Source organism: Sipha flava, unplaced genomic scaffold, assembly GCF_003268045.1.
Source record: "Sipha flava isolate LNK unplaced genomic scaffold, YSA_version1 249_pilon_pilon, whole genome shotgun sequence".
Lineage (NCBI taxonomy): Eukaryota > Metazoa > Arthropoda > Insecta > Hemiptera > Aphididae > Sipha > Sipha flava.
Window position 1 is genome coordinate 142142 of NW_020272898.1, and position 21754 is coordinate 163895.

The window sequence follows — 21754 nt, forward strand, 5'->3', positions numbered from 1 at the left end:
ATTTTTTTTTTTGTTCCATTAGTTATAAAAACATTTTTATGAATTTTCTCATGAATTTTAGTATGAACAGCAGTTATAAAAGCAATATTAATAGATTTTAATATTAATTCTTTTGTAAATGAGTAAATATGAAAAAAATATTGCTTTTATATTAATGGTGCATTGGTTATTATTTCGCCTAAATAATTTGTTCTTGGGGAAATTAACAAAGTAATTTCTTTATCATATTATGTTTTCGTACATATGTGTATTAGTTATGATTATTTTTAGTTGATAAATAAATAATTATAGGTTTTATTTTGCTCTGCTTATTAAAATAATAAAATAAATACTCGTGATCTATTAACATATTTTATTTTATTTTAATTCATATCCTGATTCTCATTATAAATAAGTCATATTGGTATTGTCATAATAAATAAGTTTATTTTGATATGAATTTTATGAATATTTGATTCGAATGGTGGGTGGTGAAGAGGAGTTCTGCATGCAAGCAACATATTCAGTATGTCCCATAAGTCCTGTATCACCCTTAATATCTCCACGGGAAATCAATATATTTAAACTCGATTTTTTTTTTTTATAATACTCAGTATGGAAATTCTGATTGAATGGCATAAAATTCAATTTTTTTCTTTTAAAAAAATTCAAAAATTCAAAAAAAATTTTTTTATGCATTTAATAATTTTCAATTTCAATCCAATACTTTGGTCACCTAGGTGGCCCGATTTAACTCCAATGGATTTTTTTTCACGGGTTTATTTGAAAAATCTTGTATTCATCGTGTTCATTGCCTGATCTCTGTGACCAAATTGAATAAAATATTCAAAATATTTTACCTGAGACATTAGAAAATGCTTGGGTTCAAAAACCAGCTCTATATTACAAATAATGGAGGACACTTCGAAAATTTATAAAAAAAATTTAACGCATTATTTTTGTTTTTATGTAATAACATTTTTTTCTATTTACAATCAAGTTTAAAAATACTATATGAATTTTAATTTTAATGTTTCCTAAAAGCTTCACTAATAATTAGATATTTACAGATTGTCATAAAAAATCAGCGTTCCAATCGAGGTTGATTAAATCGAGCAATTCATGTTTTGATGGGTAACAACTATTATTACAATTATTCAAAAACATAACTTGCCCTAACTTGATCAATTTTTATTCAATTTTAATATTTTATTGTATTGAACTGTTTTAAAATATATGCTTAAGAAAATGGCTATCTTAAAAATTGAAAATTCTTAAATACATAACATTTTTTTTTTATTTTTGAATTTTTTTTAAAAAAAAAAAATTAATTTTATGCCATTCAAGCAGAATTTCCATACCAAGTATTGTAAAACAAACCGCGTTTAAATATAATGATTTCCTGTGGAGATATTAAGGGTGATACGGGACTTAAGGGTAAGCACTTAAACTGTATAGGTAGGTAATGTAATTATTAATAGATATGTCTCTTAAATAATTTAATTTAAAATATATATACTTATAGACTGGTCATCACCGTAATTGGTATTTTCAACTTACTCATGAACTATACATTCTTATACTTTATTGTTTTCATAGTTTGTACGAGGGTAGCAGTGCTGCCAAATGGTGCGATCTATGGTGGGGGAATACGATATTTTAGAGACAAGAATCAAACCCTTTGATGGGTCATAAAGAATATGATCTTTTAGTAGTTAAGAGTATGAAGCATACCATTCACACACGCATAAAAAAAAGATAAAACATTTCAATTACTATCGGACTCTTTTCGTGCATAGAAGATTTGGATGATGATGAATAAGAAGAAAAAAAAACATGGTAAAAAATGGCTGCTGGAAAGAGGATATTTTTCTCATAACATTTTATTGCGAGACTTATAATCAAATGAGCCGGCTTATTTTAAAAACTATCTTAGGATGGAAAATAATTTATTCTATAGTTTATTAAATTTAGTTAGATCTTATATTGAAAAACAAAATACGGTTATGCACGAATCTATTTCCATTGAAGAGCGTTTAGTTGCTACTCTTAGGTTTTTAGTAACTGGATGCAGTTGTAAAGATTTGAAACCCTCATGTGCTATATTTGCTCAAATTCTCAGAAAAATAATTCCCGAAACGTGCGGGGCCATTTACAAAGTTTTGAGAAATAAGATTTTACCATGAGTCAACACTATCCTTTCAAATAATTTATACCATTTTATTGCAATGAGATCGAGAATTTCAATATTACCACCGTACAGTACCTTAATGATACGAATCTCGAAATTCATTCATATTTTCCACCATGTTTACGGTCTTTTAGGATTAGCGTTCGAAATTTGCATTACTTAACCCTCATTGCCGATATTACAGATACTCTAGTTGAAATAGGTCACTTAGTTCAATACACTATAAACATCACTAAGAATAAAATGCCTTGGCCACATTTTTAGTGAGTCATCATGCAGATATAAACATCAATGAGATCTTCGATACTTCTAGCTTATAGCACATAGCTACCTCAATTAAGAAACCATTTAAGGCGAACCATGGTACCTCCTCAGTATCATAGTTGCCAATCCATACAAAAAAATTACTGTGCGTTACGCTTCTATGCGTTAAGTGTGGTGAAGATTACCCGTCTGTTGAATACACTATGATCATCTCTTACCAGCTAAATGTCAGAACCCTAAGTTCTGAGCCCAACACTTCTTCCATATATATACGTATATGCATTATAATAAAAAAGGATTATTTATATTTTATTATTTTTTTATTTACTATTGATTATTTGATTATTATATAATCAAGGACGGATTTAGGACTAGGCTACCTAGCCTAGTCATGATTCCATGAGCGCCATGACTTGGGGGGCGCTCAGCCGTGGATGGTGAAATAATTTTTTTTTTTGTAGATACTAGATAATACAATGACTATCTGCAAATTTAATTTACCATCTACGAGAATTTATATAGTTGAACTTAAATATTAGTAATGAATAATGTTAATTACTTTAAATTAGTTCGCTGTTGTAAATACACTGTTGTATATATACACTGGGGCGGATCCATAGTCTTAGTTAGGGGGGGGAGGAGGCAAGTTATAATTTTACAAAATCTTATAACAAAAAGGAAACAACAATTTTTATAACATAAATTCAAATCGTCTATTTTTAAAATTGGCAAAAATATCAATAATATGATCAATTTGATCTAGAATTTCTACATTATGATATAAATTAATTAGACATAATGCTGATAGTCTATTTTCAGTCATCATCGAACGAAGCCAGGTTTTTAGTCTCTGAAGTGTGGAGAAACTCCTTTCAACCGTCATACCTCTATGGATCTATCTACATACTTGTGTGTGTCGTATGATAGTAGATATTATAATATGCATTTTTTATAAATACGGTACGGGAAAGAAAGAAGGAAATGAAGCTATAAAAATAAATACATTTTTCGTGATAATTGACAAACTGGTCCTAGAATTATCAAAAAGATCAAAAGCTTACACTGAACTTGATAGTCTATTTAATTATTTTTCGAACTTGCTATTTATATGCCTGAGAATATTAAAAGAATGAACTAAAAGATTAGTTAAAAAAATATTCAAATGATCTAGAAAATGAGCTCTATGAGGAATGTTTATATTTCAAGTAATTTTTAAATGAAATTGAAATAGAGGAGTCAGATAAAAAAATCTTCCGGCATATTTTTGACAATTTTAAGAGAAAACAAAATTATTGCAACGTTTCCAAATTTAGACACTGCTTTGAAAATGTAACCATTATTCCCTCAAATGCAACTGGTAAAAGATCATTTAGTATTTTAAAGAAAATTAAAAATTATCTAAGTAATTCCATTTCAGATGCAAGGGTATCTAATTTGGGGTCATTTAGTGCGAATTCAGAATTACTAGAATTTATGAACTTCAACGACTTAATAAATACGTTTGCAGCAACTAAGTCAAGAAAGCGCCAAATATAAATATTATTAATTAATAAGTATTCTTCTGCAGTATTCAATCTAATGATTGGTTTGCAGCAATTTCCATGTTTTTCTATCACTAGCCTTCCTTTTCAATTCTTAATATGAGTTACATCCTTGATCTTTCATTATCCGACTTATGTATTGCAATCTTGGTCTTCCTCTATGGTTTTTTTCCGTCGATCACATCTTCTAAGATTAATAATAGCAGCCCATCGTGTCTTAAAATACGACCTATTAATTCATTTCGCCTTTTCTGTATATTTTTCCACATTGATTTTCTCTCCAATACCCTTTCTAAAACTTCTTTATTAGTGATTCTATCAGTCTAACTTATCTTTTGCATCCTCCTGTAGCACCACATTTCAAATGCCTCTATTCTTCTCATTTATTTTCTTGCAATAGTTCATGTTTCACATCCATATAACATAATGCTCCAGATGTACGTTTTTAGTAGATTCTTCCTGATATTAAGGTTAATGCTTTTTAAAATAAAAATATTTCTTTTCTTATTAAATGCCATTTTAGCTTGGCATATTCTTTTTATAATTTCTTTTTTGTATCTCCTATCTGAGCTTATAGTGCTACCTAAATATATGAAGTCTTCTACTGATTCTATAGTTTCACCATCCTTTAATTTTATTTTTGTTCGTATGTTGTTGTATATACTACATACAAGTATTTTCGTTTTTTTTCAGGGGTGCCATTTCAGTTTTTTTTAAGGGTGTGCAAGCAATTAAAAAGGCCAATTTTTTCCCACCACCAGGCCAACATTTATGATAAGCAGTGATTACTGATCAGCCGCGGTGCATGCACAACATTAAAGATTGGAAAACTGAAGTTCAAAGTGGCAAGGCCATGTATCAGTGACGCCTAGGCCAATAATTAAAGATGAAAAAAATTCAGGGTGTGCGAGTGCACATCCTGCTCCCCCCAAATGGCGCCCTTGTTTTCTTTGTGTTAATTTTCATATGTAAATCTTTTTCCATCACCTGTTCCATTGTTTCTAAAATCTTTTTTAGATCATTTTCGTTCTCTGCTATTATTGAAATATCGTCTGCGGATTTCAATATGTCTATTCTGTAACTGTTTACCTTTATTCCTAGTTTTATTCTCTCTCTTATAGTATCTATAGCCTCTTGAATATAGGCATTAAATATTAAAGGTGATAATGTACATCCCTGTCGAACACCTTTCTTTATTTTGGACTCTTTTTGAATATCATCTATTTTTATGATTGTTATTTTATTTTTATACAGTTGGTAGAGCAGTTTTCTTTCCGTGGTTGCAATTTCGGCTCTTTTCATAATTTCAAACGTTATTTCCCAGTTAACCTTGTCGAATGCCTTCTCAATATCAACAAAGACAATAAACGTTGACTTATCTTTCCGTATTCTTTTCTCCAATATTAATCTTAAAGCCAATATCGCTTCTCTCGTACCCATATTTTTTCTAAATCCAAATTGGTCCTCTGATAATGTGTCTTCTATTTTCTTTCCATTCTTTTATATATAATTGTTGTGAAAATCTTTGAGGAGCGCGATAGCAAGCTAATGGTTCGATATTGTTCACACTTTATAGATGATGTCTTCTTTGTTATGGGAGTAATTATACTCTTTACAAAGTCGGTAGGTAACCCGCCGTTCTGTAAATATCTCTTATGAATTTAAATAATTCATTCAACATATTTTCTCCTGCTTCCTTCCAAAGTTCGGCTTGGATTTCATCTATTCCTGGTGGTTTCTTTGGTTATAAGTCTTTTAATGCTTTGTCAAATTCTTCTTTTAATACCGGATATTCTACATACTCTTCATCTTGCTCATTGTCATTTATCTTTTTTAAATCTGTAACAACCAGTTTTTCATTGTATAATGATTCTATGTATTCTTTATATCTAATTAGTATTAGATGTATGTAGTATAGTATTTCTATGGATGAAAAAAAATGCATTAATTATTTATTTTTTATTTAATAAAATATATCAAGAATAATTTCTTTCTGTCATCATAATAAAATGTATTTTTTTTTGCTCTTCTAGTCTAGTATCTTAATCAATAAAAACATTACAACTATGTTTTTCTAAACGCTTTTTCATTAAATAGCCACAAACATATGTTAATGAATTTTGATCTGGTAAACTTAAATCCCTATAATCTACAGATTTAATAGGAAGTGGCGTTTTAAATTTAAAAAGAGATTTTTCAGGTTACATTATATTTTGAATTTCTTTATGGGAGGGATCTGGAATTTCAGATAATATATTGTCGAAATCTTGAATGCAATTGGAATTCTCATAATATTAAAAATAATTTAGCAAAATATTTTTTTAAAAGCATAATAAAATTGGACTGGAGTGGGATTCATATTATTACCATTTTGGTTGCGAAATGTACCAAAATGGTTTTCAATTCTATCTTGGTTTAATCTATTAGTGTATAGAACATAGTTGTGACCAGGGTTTTCACGTTTTAATATTGTTTACAGTAAATTTAAACCAGCAATGGAAACTAACCACCCTTTAATAAATTTCATTCGATTAGTTACATTTATGTTATTTTTATCAAAAACTTTTAAGTTTGTAAAGAATTATTCTATGACTAATAAATGTGAATTATGAGACTGAGTATTTTTGAATGGTCTATTAAAATCTTTTAAATTAGATCTTTTATATGAATTAAAAATATCAAACAATTTATCAATATCTTTAAAAAAATTAATGGTTTGTTTTGAAGAAATTAGTAATTTATTTAATGTTAAATAGGTTTCCACGCCTGCTGCAACAGTTGTACTAAAAGTTTGAGCAGCTAAGTAAACTCTCATCTTTTGAAATTCATTTGAATATAAATGTAGATATGTTAATTACAAGTATTGTCTTGGTTATAAAATTAATACAAAAAAAAATTTATACCATAGATTTGTGAAAATAACAAAAATTCGGTAATTGGTACCCGATACGAATATAACGTCTGAAAGGCGTCAAAAGTCAGTGATGCGTAACTAATAAACAATAATTTCTCATAAAGCCTTATTTTCCTTATTCGTGGTGATACTGATTTGAGGTAGGTTTTGGTTTCTTTACATTTTTGAGAATAACATGGGCCGAATATGGAATGCACCATCTGGTTTTACGAGTATATAATAATCGTATATAATCTGTGGTTATATCAAAATGATGTCAACAATTATTTATTTATGCTAAATTGTCTACAATATAAAGGTAATTATATTATATTTATGCATGTACATAATTTTGACATACTATATACTAAACGCATTATCTGAAGTTTTAAAAATTAAGTAAATAAATAGAATGTACCATATTATGTGTATATTATTATTTATTTTATTCAATAGGCTTATGAAATGTCAGTTGAGCATGAAATAAACCTCGAAAATTTAAAATCGTTAGTTCAAGAGCGTCAGTCTCTTTATGATTATAAAAACAAAATTTATTTTCTTCCTGTTCAATTTCTTTTAAAAGAAAAGATAAAACAGGAATGGCAACATCCTCCTCGTCAGGTTATGACGACTGGTTTTACTTTGATTTGACTAACTACATATGTTTTATCTAGTGTGCGATCATAATGGTTTATTATGACTGTTAGCGCCCTTTATTTTTATTGTAAAGTGTGGCACAATTGCACCGTTCGACTCTACCGTCACGACGTCGGAGACACGAGAGTAGTGGGTCATGCGAGTGAGCGTCATTGCTACAGTTCCGTGCGGTCGACGTTACAACGTAGTGATACGGGATTAGTGAATAGCCGTCCGGATTCACTAATATCGCCGCGACCAATGCTTGGTCGACGTAACAGTATTAATAATGTTAATACCTTTATTTGTTTTATCTACTTTTCTTTACTTTTATTTATTTTAAAACTAGTTCAAATATATCATCATATTACTATTATTAGCGTATTTTTTTTTTTTATATATATCTAACATGACTGAAAATGACAAATTCCTTCAGTCAATTTTGCTTTACCAGTGTGCCTAAGTTATAGCTTTTCTGCACCAAGTACTAACATTGTTTTAATTTTCGAATTGCATTGAATGTTGATATGGACAAGTTCCTTGTAAAATATGAGGCAAGTACTCGTAAACGCAATATTGTAACCAATTAAGACTAGGAATCGTGGTAGTACTCCCTTCACATAATTTATTTCTCTTTCTACTGCATGGGTATTTTTTGAAAAGTGCAAAGAAGATACTATGTACGCTAGTTTTTTATACAACTATTTGAATAGTTCTATGTTATTGTTACTAATATAATAATTTATTTATTTATAATTTCAGTAAAATTATTAAATATAGGTAGTATCAATAGTTTGTGATTTTTATGTTCACTATTTATTGAATTATTGTACAAGTTGAATTATAATAATTTGTACCAATTAATTGATTATTACAGTTACCTATTCAATTTTCAATACTTCTACTGTAGTCTGTTGTAACTATCAATGGCGTATATAGATTTTCATTTTGGAGGGGGCCGATTATGTATTTGATTTTTGAGTGGAAGGAAAAGAGGAAGCACACTATTACGAGAAAAATTACTTTAACACTATAAGACTTCTCGACTGTATTTACACCATCAGAGAAATAAGAAACTCAATTTTTTAATGATTTATTATTTTTTAAAAGTAAACTACATTGTAATAAACAAATTTTTTTTTAGAGTCACTCAAAATTCATCATATATTTTCTTAAAAGAATAAACATATTTTATAAATATAAAATTTTAAATTATCGCATAACAACATTCTCTGCGTCGCGAAAAATTTTCGGAAACCCCCAGCATTAAGACATATCCATGTTAAAAATAACAATCTTTAACAATGGTGTTTTTCATTTCAGAGGGGGACCGGGCCCCCTCGGCCTCCCTCATAAATACGTACCTGGTAACTATGTCGATTTTTAAAATATCACAACCATATTGCTGATTGATTATGGTAATAAATATAAAATTAATCTCGAATTTATCTAGATAAAAAGTTAACTTTATTGTCTTTATCTAGATAAAATATTTTTAGTTATCTTGGCTCAACACTGACCATCCGTCTCCGCTCAGAATCGTTTTTCGTATACAATAATTTTATATCATTGAATTCAAATTCAATTCATTCATTACAGTAACGCACATGTAAGCTACTGTATAGCAGAGCGACATCCACTTATCTTTTTTTAATGATTTTTATATCATTAAATGTAAAAATATTTTTATTTTTTTTTTTTTGCTGACAAATCTGTAAATCATTTATTGCACAACTAATTACCGCCTGATAACAATTAGAAATTAGAAACATTACAAATCACAATTGCAAATATAACTATAAATTTACCTAATAATTAAATAATTATTCCAACAGCTAAGATTTATTATAAGTTCTGAACCATCATATTGTTTGTAAAATACCTATACCGTTTATATTATTTATCAAAATGTAATTATTCAATCTAAACGCGAATAAAAGTTAGAAAATTATTATTTCAAATCAGATAACAAATAGCAACGAATTTACTTGGGGTAATTGGGGAGGATAGATTCGCTTTGGTATTTTTTTAGTAGAATCAATATAATTCTACAATATTTGTCAGTGGTATAGTGCAATGTAATTACAAATCACAACCACCAAAAAAACTGTAAAATAATTGATAGTATCGGAAAAAGTGCTAAAGTATAAAAAACATAAAATACCAATTGAGCACAAAAAACTCTTCGATGTTGATATTTTAAATTTTGAACTACATTCTACAAAAAATATTTATATAAACAATTATAACAATTCAAAATAAGGTTCCAATCAAAAGTTTTCGATAAAATAATTTTTATATTATTTATATCCATGTTAAAAAAAACTTAACTGATATTTTTCAACGGTAATATGTGACACGAATTCACATAATATACAACAAACACTTTGGAATAAATTCCTTTATCTTAATTATTTTAAAATTTCCTTAATGCTTAATGAAAAATAACAGTTTATACACATAAAATTTAATGTATTAGAAAGTGTCTTAAAATATAAATACTAAATCATTCAAACTAATTACTAATTAGGTACTAACAGGATATTAAACAGCTATCGACCATCAAAACGAATGGTAAAATATGTACCTAATCAATTATATTATCCAAAATACATAATACGTTTTATAATTTTCCAAATGATCGCCAGAATAAACATATCCAAATAAAATATGTAAAAATCAAAAACTGTCTAACTTACTAATATTTTTGAGGACAATCTGATCTCTAAATTTCGATATTTCACTATCTATGATATCATTAATAGCTTTAGGTTTCCTTTCTCTAGATTCATCCGCCATTTATATTAGAACCTATTATTTTAAGTTAACAAAATATGTATATTAATTGTATACAAGTAAGATAATAAGATTAAAAGAAACATAATAACTATAGTAGAGGTCTTGTAGCATTTGTATATTTTTTTTTGCACAGCCACAAAAATAGCAGAGTGCGAAACATATACGTTTCATGCTTCCACAAAGCTAGTTTTAAAATAAAATCTGAATCATCACGAATCCTGTTTTTATTTTGCATAAAACTTATGGTACTATTTATTGGAAATAGATTTAAAAAATTAGAATCCAAATGTACAAACTTCTTGGAAATTGTTAGACTATTTGCTTCTATGCCTTCAATTTTAGACAAAACACGTTGCAGTAATAAATTTGAAGATACTTGCTCTTTATATATTTTATTTAAAGCATCATTAATTTTAAGAATTTTACCACTCAGACTTAATGTATGATTTAATTCAATAGGATAACCACTATTATATTTATAAGCACCTATCTGTAACAATGATACAAAATTAAATTTAAAATTTCTTACTGATAAAAAAAATGAAGTACAAATTTCTTTATACCAATATAGATGTACAATATATAATAATATATCTTTGCTATTTAAGCTCGACATGCATTTAATCTAATTTAGTAATTATTATTTGGAATTGACTTTTTAATTTATAAAGTTATTATTAATGAGTACCTAATGAATGTTTTCATAATTTATTTTAAAAATTAAAATGGCATGATGATTTACTGGTATATTTTATTGATGGTTTGATAATGATGATAAAGCTGATGGCCCTAAGTAAATATTTGAAGATGTAACTAATTCAGTATATTGTCTTGGTTAACCTGAGAACTTGGCATACGGTATAATTTTTGCACTTGGTTCTAAAATAAAATTACGAAAATATTAATTATAAATATAGGATATTCAATGAATTAATTAATTTGTTGTTATTGATACGTATTCAATAATCTAAACTAAACAACATGCCATATTCACTTTCATCTGAAAATGTACTAGCCGGTTGAGTTTTTACTTTTTTCTGATTTTGAAGCTCATCTTTTGTGGATGATTCAATATCCATTTGGGTATGCCATGCTTTATTAAAACAATCTAAAATTCATAGATATTCATCATAACATTGATTTTATCTAATTTAAATACTTAATAATTTAGTAAGCAGTATCTTATTGTTATTCAATAATAAAGATTGTAAAACAAGATAAATTTAAAAATTATAAAATTGTTATTTTATTCTAAAATGAATTGAGATTTACTATTCACCAAAAAACGAGTTATCGCTACCAAGAATATTTATTTTAAAAATGTTCCAATCAAAATTTGGTTCTTCAGCTTCCCTCAACTCATTGCTTGTAACTCAACTATTTGGCCAATAACAAAATCTTTCTATGTTATTTGCTTCAGGTTCGACTAACCAATTCACAGGCAAAACACTATATTGTTTACAAGAATCGAATATAACAATAACCCATTTTCTTCTGTGGCTCTGCAAAAATTATTAAATCAAAATATAGTAAGTATTTACGCTTAAAAATAAAGAGAAGTAACAAAAAGATCCAATAAATTATTTCATAATTAATAATCTTATCTTTTTTAACTGTCCAAAAATTGCAGATATTTGTATTCTATACAATATATCAAATAGGTTAATAAAAATAAATAAATCAATAAAAATGATTTTATTATGATAGAATCGCAATAGACGTAACACTCACTGTAATGACAATATAAGATGTAGCAAGTCCAAATTAGTAATACTAAAGTACAGTACACAACAGACACAGATGATAGAAATTTAAAATACAGAAAAGACCTGTCTGAAAAACGACGGTGGTCGAAATGTCGAGTATTTTTGTAATTGGGTAGTCGAATGAATTCATACAAAATTACAAAATTAGGTATTTATAAACAACCTAAATAATCTAGTAATTTGGATGACAAATTCATAGAATGTTATCTTTTTTTTCATTATTATAAACACTGATCCTGCCGACGCCCGCGGCAGCTATGGTATAGGGCAGGGATCAGCAACCTTTTGAACCACGTGGGCCATATTTTTTTTTCAAATGTTTATCAAGGGCCACATTAAAAAAAAAATGTTTACATATGATATATACTAATAATTGTATTGCTATTATATTTGATTATTTTATATAGAAATATGAGTGTAAAAAATACAAATGCTACTGGAAAAAATTGCTTTTAAGAAAAAATTTAATTTTTTGACAAATTAAACATAATGGTTTACCTTAGTTTTCGACGAAAAAGTGAAAAAGTATAAAGTAGCCCAAGAATTATTAAAAAAAACGATGTTCATTACAAATTTTTCTTTTTTTAGTCGCCATAATGTTTGGATTTACTTGTTAAATGAAACTATTACAAACGCAAAAAGTCACACGTACGGGCGTAATCATGGTGTAATACTAATTGCTACAAACGCAAAGTAACTGTGACCATAGATTAAATATAATTAAAATATAATATATTTATTTATGTATTTATTTTTTTTTATTTATATATATATAAATATATTTAAATATATTTAATTTTTAAAAATAGGTATATTAGTATATTTAATTTATCCTATGACTGAGTAGTGCAGCCATCATTATCTTCGACTCCGATTAGATAATAATAACAATTTTATAGATTAAACTGACTATATAACTATATAGAATAAACATCAACTATTAATGATTAGATTAGATTTTACTAATAAAGAAAAAAGAATTGAATAGTATTGAAAATTGTATGAACAATTTTATTGAATAAAAATAAAACACAAAAATTAACCACCTTTGTACGGGCCATAAAAAAGTGCTTCCCGGGCCACATGCGGCCCACGGGCCGCGGGATGCCGACCACTGGTATAGGGTATAGTTAAGTGTTATAAATAAATATCGTTATCTTATAACACGGGTTGTACAAATCATAGATGATTTAAATATAACATAACCAACATCGTTGGGATGTTGGTAACATCAAATGTTTAGTGGGCTATTATTAAGTTATTATTAACTTATTGTCACATTATTTTAGTAGGACGGTATTACTGTATAGCATTATAGCTATTATAGGTAGTAGGCACAGTATAAAATGTGATGACTATAAAAAAATCGGGTTTTCTCGGGATTGGGTGGGTATACAAAATTGTACAAAAAAAGTACATAATATTGTCAGGACCGCAGCCACACATTATTCTAAGAGGGGCAAGCTTTAATTTTGCCGCCAGCCTTTCCATCACTCAGCCCCAATAATTTACAAATAAATTTCAGTGTTGTTATTACAATATAAGTTTGAGAAAAATTCTAAAATTTTTAATATTTTATCGGATGTTAAGTGACAAATATGCTATTATACTGTTGTAATATTTATTATACTGTTAGGTTTTTTGAAAAATTAAGACATAAAAATTTATGCTAAAACTATACAAAATATACCTACATAACATAACTATTCTTAAAAACTAAAAGTGTAAATTAAAGATTAATAAAAATTTGATTTTTCTTGATTTTTTGACTGCAAATGTTTTGATTATTTCTTCAAATGAGATTGATGATGCTCTTGATGTTATACAAGGCACTCACAAATTGTTTTACTATAAATAAATTTTAATTATTAAATATTTTCTTACCGTATTAACTCTAAGATGTTGAATATGTAGATTATGATAATTTTCTTTAACTTTTGTAGGCAATAAAACTGTTTAATTATTAAAATAAACTATATGATTAATAGGTACACTTTCAAAAAACACGTCAGTCGAATCACAAATCACGAAAATAAATGATTATAGTGTGATAGCGCTAGTACATTATAAATATAAAATGATAATCAAGACTCACGAACATAGATCTATGTTCATAAACAACCGCACCATCAAAGATTTATGTACCACGGAATATTAATAGTTCTGATTTTTTCCCGGAATACGACGATAGCTGTAAAACTACCGATAAAAATATATTACCTGTACCACAGAATAAATGAATTACAGTGACAAATATTAATTGTTTTGTTATTTTGCCATATCAAAAATTGATCAGATACCCGACGTCGACCGTCGTTATCGCGGTATAAATCAGTCGGCGGTACGCGCGTATATTTATTATGGCATTTCAATGTCAAATGTTTTTATATTTTGCCGCCCCTAAAAATTTGCCGCCCCGGCAAAAGACCCCCCCACCCTGGCCACGGCCCTGAATACTGTATAAGTTGTATTTCAATTTTATAATAATTGGTTAATGGCCATGCTGGTGATACAGACCTATCAGTCTGCCTCTAATCTTAACTGCTTTTCAACGATAACTACTCGTACTTCGGCAATGCGTTTCACATATAATACGAATATTACAGTATTTTCGTTTTCATAGATAGGTTACCTTGTGTATTTTTAATTTATGTTCGCGGACCTCCTCTGGTATACGTGCGGACCCTTAAGGGTCCGCGGACGACAGTTTGGAAAACGCTGGTCTAGAACGTAATGTGCCAGTTTTTTTTTCTTAAATTCATTGTACTCCACAAAACGGTGAGCAAACAATGATGTGTAATGATACAACATATTTATAATTTTAATGAATTACGAAAACTATAAATCTTAAAAAAATTTAAAGGTGGATATTTGTTTATTTTTTTTAGGTTTTCGAGTTATCGAGTCTTAATTATTCACAAATAATATTAAATACTCAACATTTATTAAACTCAGATTATTATCTATTGAATCTAGAACATTTTAATTTATTCAACAGGTATTTCAAACGAATTAAAATAAATATCAGATCATAAACTGCTTAAAATTACAGATTGTCTAACATACTACAGATGACCGAGTAGTTAACTCTTTTGCTTCTAATATCGATCAAAGACCAATAGTTTAAGACCAGATAAATATCTAAATTTCAAATCTTTAAATGATGTTGAATTCTGACATGTGTAAGTACTAAATCTAATGTACCTACATGATACATATAGTTTATTTAGATTTTTTTTTTCATATTGTACGAGTAAATGTGGTAGATTTAGCATGTATTAATAACCGGCAGTCAGCAATAAATGCGTTAGCGTTTCGTTGAAGAAAAAAATTGGTTTCGTTTGAACTTTGTTTTCATAAAATATCCAAATAGATATTAAATCATGTATTTGTTTATTTTATTCAAAGTTAATGATATAATTATTTGCATAGTAGAACATTATTGGTATTTTACGGATGGGAGAAAAATCGAAAAACGGGGTCATCGCCCACCCCCACGCCATTGGTTGCCGAAGCTGGTAAGTGTTTCTATCGGGTTAGGCGGTACGGTGGGGCAGTCCGAGATGGAAGGGATGTGGTCGGCATCACAGTCAAAACAACGGGCGCGAAATTCGGCTGGCGCGCGCTCCAGTCATGATGCGACCACGGTTCATCCGAAAATTTCTATTTTTATACCGCACGCGATCACCGCACAACTGTCATTTTTGCCGTCGCCGTGCACGCGTGACTCGTTTTTAGCAATAATTATAACAATAATACGGTATCAGTATATTGTTATAGTTAAATATATCATCGCGAACAGTCTAGTCGTAATAAATATTATTATTGACCACGACCGCTGACGTAACATAATAATAATCACAATCATACGTTGTAAGTATGTATTATTGTGTACGATAAATAACACATCGTTTCTTTGGAATCGCATACATTCTCATCGACATCGTCGCGGCACGCTGCTACGCCATCGTACTATAATAATAATAATAATAATAATAATATTAGTAACAATCAAGTTGGACATCGGTTATTCGTCGGAAAAAAAACCGAAGCGGATAACGAACAAGAACACCCATCAAACGTATGGGTAGGTAGGTACGCGCATCGATCGCACGCGATTTATCGCGTCGTAGGTACGGACTGCAGTGGCGCGTATGCCGGTCGGGTATGTAGGTGTGCAACTGACGACTCCATCGGTCGTCGCACAGAATGAGAATACAACACGTCGACACGATGATGTTCACGGGTAACAGGAAGAGAAGTTGTAGCAACAATTCGCAAAAGCGGCAGACGGACAACCGGTCCCGGAGCAACCATCATTCCGAGGTAATACCAATACATAGGTACTGATAATAATAACTTCCTACTATTACCTAATGTTACGCACCTATACCGCGATAATGTGCTAAACGATGTTTTCATGTCCGCCAAGCGATATTGCCACGTGATAACGATAACAATAATTTAATATTTACCTATAAATCGCACAGGCAATGATGGCGTCTGTAATCGCGATGATTCATGCGTGTTTTCTATTTTATTTTCCGGCGCGCGTGCGCCCGCTCGTCCGACTACGTGCTGATCCCGCAATTTTCGCTGTATCTATCTCGTGCGCGCGCTGCGATCGTCTACGTTGCGTTTGTGTTTCTCAACTCCGCAACTAGAATTTCCGAAAAACCTATCGCGCACATTTAGGCAATGACCTGTGTACTACAGCCGGAAGGGAGTTGCACTGGCCAGGCGAGCGTGTGTTGTGTATTCAAATGATATAGTGTATATCCTAAGTTGTATGTTATGCGATGACTGATAATAGTATTGTGCACAGTGGTGGCTTTACGGGAGGGCGGGTTCAGGGAATCTGGATCCCCCCCCCCAAATTTCTGAGTTCAAGATGTGATTTATTATTTGCTTGGAACCTTTTGGTTTAAAATATGTCTATATTATGTTTTTTTTTTCGTTTATATGAAAATTAAATTTAAGTAATAAATTATTAATGTGTTAAACATTTTAATATATTATAAGATAATATCAAAGGACCTCAGAGAAAATTCTAAAAACCGCCACTGATTGTTATTGTCGCGTAAAAATAAAAAGAATATCGTCGCATCGTCATTATTAACATCACTATCATTGTTAATATCATCATCGTTATCATCATTTCACGTAAAAATATAATATAATAATGCCGCCGAGGCGTCGATGAAAATATTCGGACGATCTTCGGATGAGCCGGCCGGACCGAAATAGAACGAAAACGGAACAGATATATACCACCGCCGTTGTGCCCACTCCGCTGCGTACTGTTTGCGTGCCACTCCCGTATTACGTACTGAGCCGTCGGCAAACGCGTCATTAATGAGAAACATTCCGTTTATAATGTATATACAGGGACCTAGGAGATTTGAAAAAGCGCGTTTTCATACGGTTCAGGGAGAATGTTGCGCGAATAAACGATACTGTTACTTGTTGTCATCACTGCTGCGGACTCCCGGTGCAGTCTGCGAGATTATCTATTTTGTTTTCAATGATTTTTCTTTTATTAGTTTTTAGTATTAAACTATTTTGCTCAACTATCAGTTTTTATCTTGCAAAGATTTAAAAATATACATACTTGTACTGCTAAAAATAAAGTTAATATTGAAAATGAAAAATAAAAAACATAGTTTTATAATATAATTATGATGGATGCGTCAAAATTAGTGTCTAGAATAAAAGAAAAATAGTTAGTGTTAAGAATATTGCGTTCGATGGTTTAGTAGATGAGTAGATGATTTATTTGAGGGAGAATTTTTGCGGCTCTAGAAACGTGACTCGATATCGCGGCGATTGTTGCAATGCGGGGCGCGCGTAGTATAGCTATTATTATAATATCGTCGCATCAAAGTGTTAAAAATGTCATTTTTTTCGTCTGCTATTTGTGCGTAAGCGGTTGTCGTCGAGAGTCTACGGTTTTCGAAAATTCCATTGCTGGCCAATATTTTTGATTCATGACGATTTTCTTTTTCTTTTATTCATTGCATATTAGATTATTTATTATTTTTTTACACTACTAACACATCGTTTTATTATCATTTTCTGATTCTATTAATTGATTATAATTTGTTAATATAAACTGTATCTACTTATTATGATTACAATATAAAATGCATGGAGTAACCAAATATTTCGTTTTTAATATACTCACGAGTATATTAAAAAAATATCCTATGGATAAAAAAAAGGCTGTTATCAAACTATTGATAATCAATCCATTGATCAGTTGTTGAAATTAAAATTTTGGACTAATAGGGTTTAGATTATTCTATTACAATATTGAAGTTCGAATATAATTAACTACCATTAGAAACGATCGATGTAGACCTACTTATATTTATTTAAAAATATAATAATATAAGAATACCTAATATCGATGCGTCGGTTAAAATCTGGAACAACTAAAAATAACTACAAATAATACAACGTTGTACAGAATTTATTTAACTATAGGATTTTAAGATTATTATTTAAAAATAATGAAATGAAAGCTTTTTTCAGTTACAATTTTGAACTGCACTGTCGAACTATATATATATATATATATATAAAAATATTTATTTATGAATAAGCTTAGATACTTAAAATTTTAAAAATATGTTTAAAAAATAACTTTATAAAAAATACTTTCATTGATACAATAGATATAGATGATAATAATAGTAGTGTAGTTAGTCAAATAAGTCTTCTCTAGTTAAATTGTGTGTTAACAATGATAAAGTCTCAATTTATTAGTATTTATATTATATTATTATATGTACTTACTAAATTTCTTTGTTTAATTATGATTATATTTCGTATTAAATTTTAGAGCAGAAGCCGAAGTAAAGTTTCACAAGGATTACTTCCAGTTAGTTACAATCACAATTTGGTTGACACAGACATAGCGGATAATTGTAAGCACACATTTCGCTTTGAATTAGTACTAATTTATTAAGTTATTCATAAGCGAGATAATTAAATTTGAGTTGGAATAAATTAACAAAGAAAATGTATACAGGTTTGAATTATTAATTAAATATTAATTGAAAAATGTATTTTTAATTTTTTTTTTTTGTTGATAATATTAGTATATTTTTATTATACATATGTAATATTAAATTGTAAATATTTATCTAATATTTAAATATTAGGTTTTAATGTATTATTTATAAAGAAAATAAATGTTTATTTTTGTAAATCATTATTTACTATTTATTGCTTTGTGGGTATAGTACTTAACTAACTTTTTTGTGTTTACCAATGTTGTACTGGATTTGTTTGTTTGGCCTTGATTTTATTGACTAATGAAGTCAAGGCAATACGTCAAGTCTTAAAACCTAAATCTATATTTTTTACTAAAACGAATTAATTCTTAAAAAACATTAATTCATTTCGTTTTATGACACGAAAACTTACATTTATATAATCCGTAGGAATAACTAAAAATAGATTCTACAATTTTAACTAATAAAATATTTATAATTCGCTGGAGTCTAGGAATAGTGGGACTCGTTACACACATTTTCTTTAATAATAATTTTATTATTTAAGTTAGAATTTTAAATTTGCTTTGAAAAACTTTATAATATTATCCTAAGTTAAATTTCAGTTTTAAAAAGTTAGCTCTAAAAGTTAGATTTGAAAATACTATTTAAAGAATTTTTCTGCAGGTACTATAACTTTTTAAACGTTAAGCTGGAAACACCAAGTATAAATTTATAAAGTCAATACGTATAATGCAAATAATAATGATAATAATAGTAATATTCTTTATTACTCAAATAATACTTAAATTACCAGTTGTTTATTTATTTTTTTTTAATAATAAACTGATTTTAAATATACAGGTTTCACAATTTAAGGATTTAATTTAAACTAATACAATGAAAGATTAAGTACTAATATTAGAAATTTAGATAAATTTAAAAATAAAAGTGAAAATTCTTAATTTAGAATAAATATAATGACACTGTTTATTAAGTGATTGATGTATGAAATAAATCAATTTTATACATAGGATTACTAACTCGCTTGAGTTCACTAAGTAGTAGGATTTATTTTTAAAGGATAGAAGACCGATTTATTTCTAGAATTAAAAAAATATGTATTTAATATAAATAATATATAATAATATAATTGTTATGTTTATATTATTCGAGTTAAGAATGGTATATTTCATATTAAATTAAATAAACCATTTATTTAATAGAACAATACAAATTTATGGTAAACTTAAATTTTTATATTATGTATTTTTATTTGTGTAGGTATTATTAAATTAAAATAATTTTACTTTGGACTTATATTTATTGTGAAATTATTTTATGAGCGATAAATTTAATCATAATTTGTTGCTTATATTCTAAATTATTTTCATATTCTGAAAGTTGTATTTGATATGCATTTGAGTTAGGTTAATTAATTGAAATTTCGTTAAATATAAGAAAATTAATTAAATAAAATTTTAAATTTATAAACGGATTTTAAAAATAATATTTTACATTAATACATTTGAGATAATAATTAATAATCACCAAATTATTTATATTTCATAACATATTTATGTCTAGTAAGAACTAATTTCAATTAGCCTCTCCTATTAAAATAAATAATTCCTACTTTAAACGAACAATTTTTCCTTTTTTTATTTTTTCATATTCAGTCACGATTTTATTGACTTTGTATATACTTGATGATGCATTTTTAATTCGATACGAGTTGTATATTACAAATATAATAATACTTCAGACTAAGCATTTATTTTTTTATTTATTGCTATGTATAAACTATTTATTTATTTATCGACAAATCTAAAATTGGATTTAGTCAAAAAAAAAAAAAAATAAATAAAAAAATAAAAAGTATTAAAATAAATCGATGTATATTTTTAGTACAACAACAAGTTGATATAGCCAGAGGCCATGCGATTACTCGAAGACGAGGGGCCATTAAACACCAAAAAGTACATATTGTCAAAGGACATAAGTTTTTAGCTAAATTTTTCAGACAACCCACATTTTGTGCATTTTGTAAAGATTTTCTATGGTAAGAAGTAATAGAAAAAAATTGTTTGTACTATATGTCCTATTTGTTTATCGAAATTTGATTAGTATAATATTATTATGTTGTAGGGGTTTCGGGAAACAAGGATACCAATGCCAATGTGAGTTCGCTGAACATGACGTATTTTATCATATTAAATGATTATAAGTTTTATTACAAGTATTATGTTCTTGAATATAATATCTTATTCAATTAAATTATTTTTTTTTTAGCTTGTCAAACTGCTGTCCACAAAAAATGTCACGACAAACTTTTGACACAATGTCCGGGCACCGGACGAGATACCGAAAGTACAGTGGTGAGTTTATTAAGCTACGTACAAATTAATTATTAGCTCAAAAGGCAATATTAATACAGCAATAATCATTATCGTATTGCAACTTGAATAATACATACTATACATTGCAATTTATCACCGTAAATGGTTGAATCATATTATATTTTTAATATTGATGTGATAATTCAAAAAGAAAGAAATTCAAAACAATCATTTTATTGTTGAAACATTTACATACATGTTAATCGTGTTGTAATACTCCTAAAATTACTATAAATAAAGAAAAATCAAAGTAATAAACATTGTACAAGTATACCAACACATGGCTGA

The 21754-nt window shown here is 28.3% G+C and overlaps 1 protein-coding gene and 1 long non-coding RNA gene across 3 annotated transcripts in view; one reads left to right on the plus strand and one right to left on the minus strand.

Annotated features, from left to right (window-relative positions):
* Nucleotides 1-11294: 11294 nt before the first annotated feature.
* On the minus strand, nucleotides 11295-14112 carry LOC112684424. Its single transcript, XR_003148696.1, has 3 exons — nucleotides 13954-14112; nucleotides 11583-11805; nucleotides 11295-11411 (listed from the first exon to the last, which is right to left on the minus strand). It is a non-coding gene; the product is annotated as an uncharacterized LOC112684424 (long non-coding RNA).
* Nucleotides 14113-15682: 1570 nt separating this feature from the next.
* Nucleotides 15683-21754, plus strand: part of LOC112684422 (putative protein kinase C delta type homolog) — a 28646-nt gene continuing 22574 nt past the window's right edge. The window contains exons 1-5 of one of the 2 annotated variants that reach the window (XM_025555959.1): nucleotides 15683-16395; nucleotides 18914-18998; nucleotides 20976-21129; nucleotides 21216-21247; nucleotides 21360-21445. In XM_025555959.1, coding sequence (XP_025411744.1) covers nucleotides 16279-16395; nucleotides 18914-18998; nucleotides 20976-21129; nucleotides 21216-21247; nucleotides 21360-21445 — 474 coding nt within the window. In that variant the 5' untranslated portion in view covers nucleotides 15683-16278. The remainder of the gene's footprint in view (nucleotides 16396-18913; nucleotides 18999-20975; nucleotides 21130-21215; nucleotides 21248-21359; nucleotides 21446-21754) is intronic. The other variant, XM_025555960.1, reaches the window with a different exon arrangement.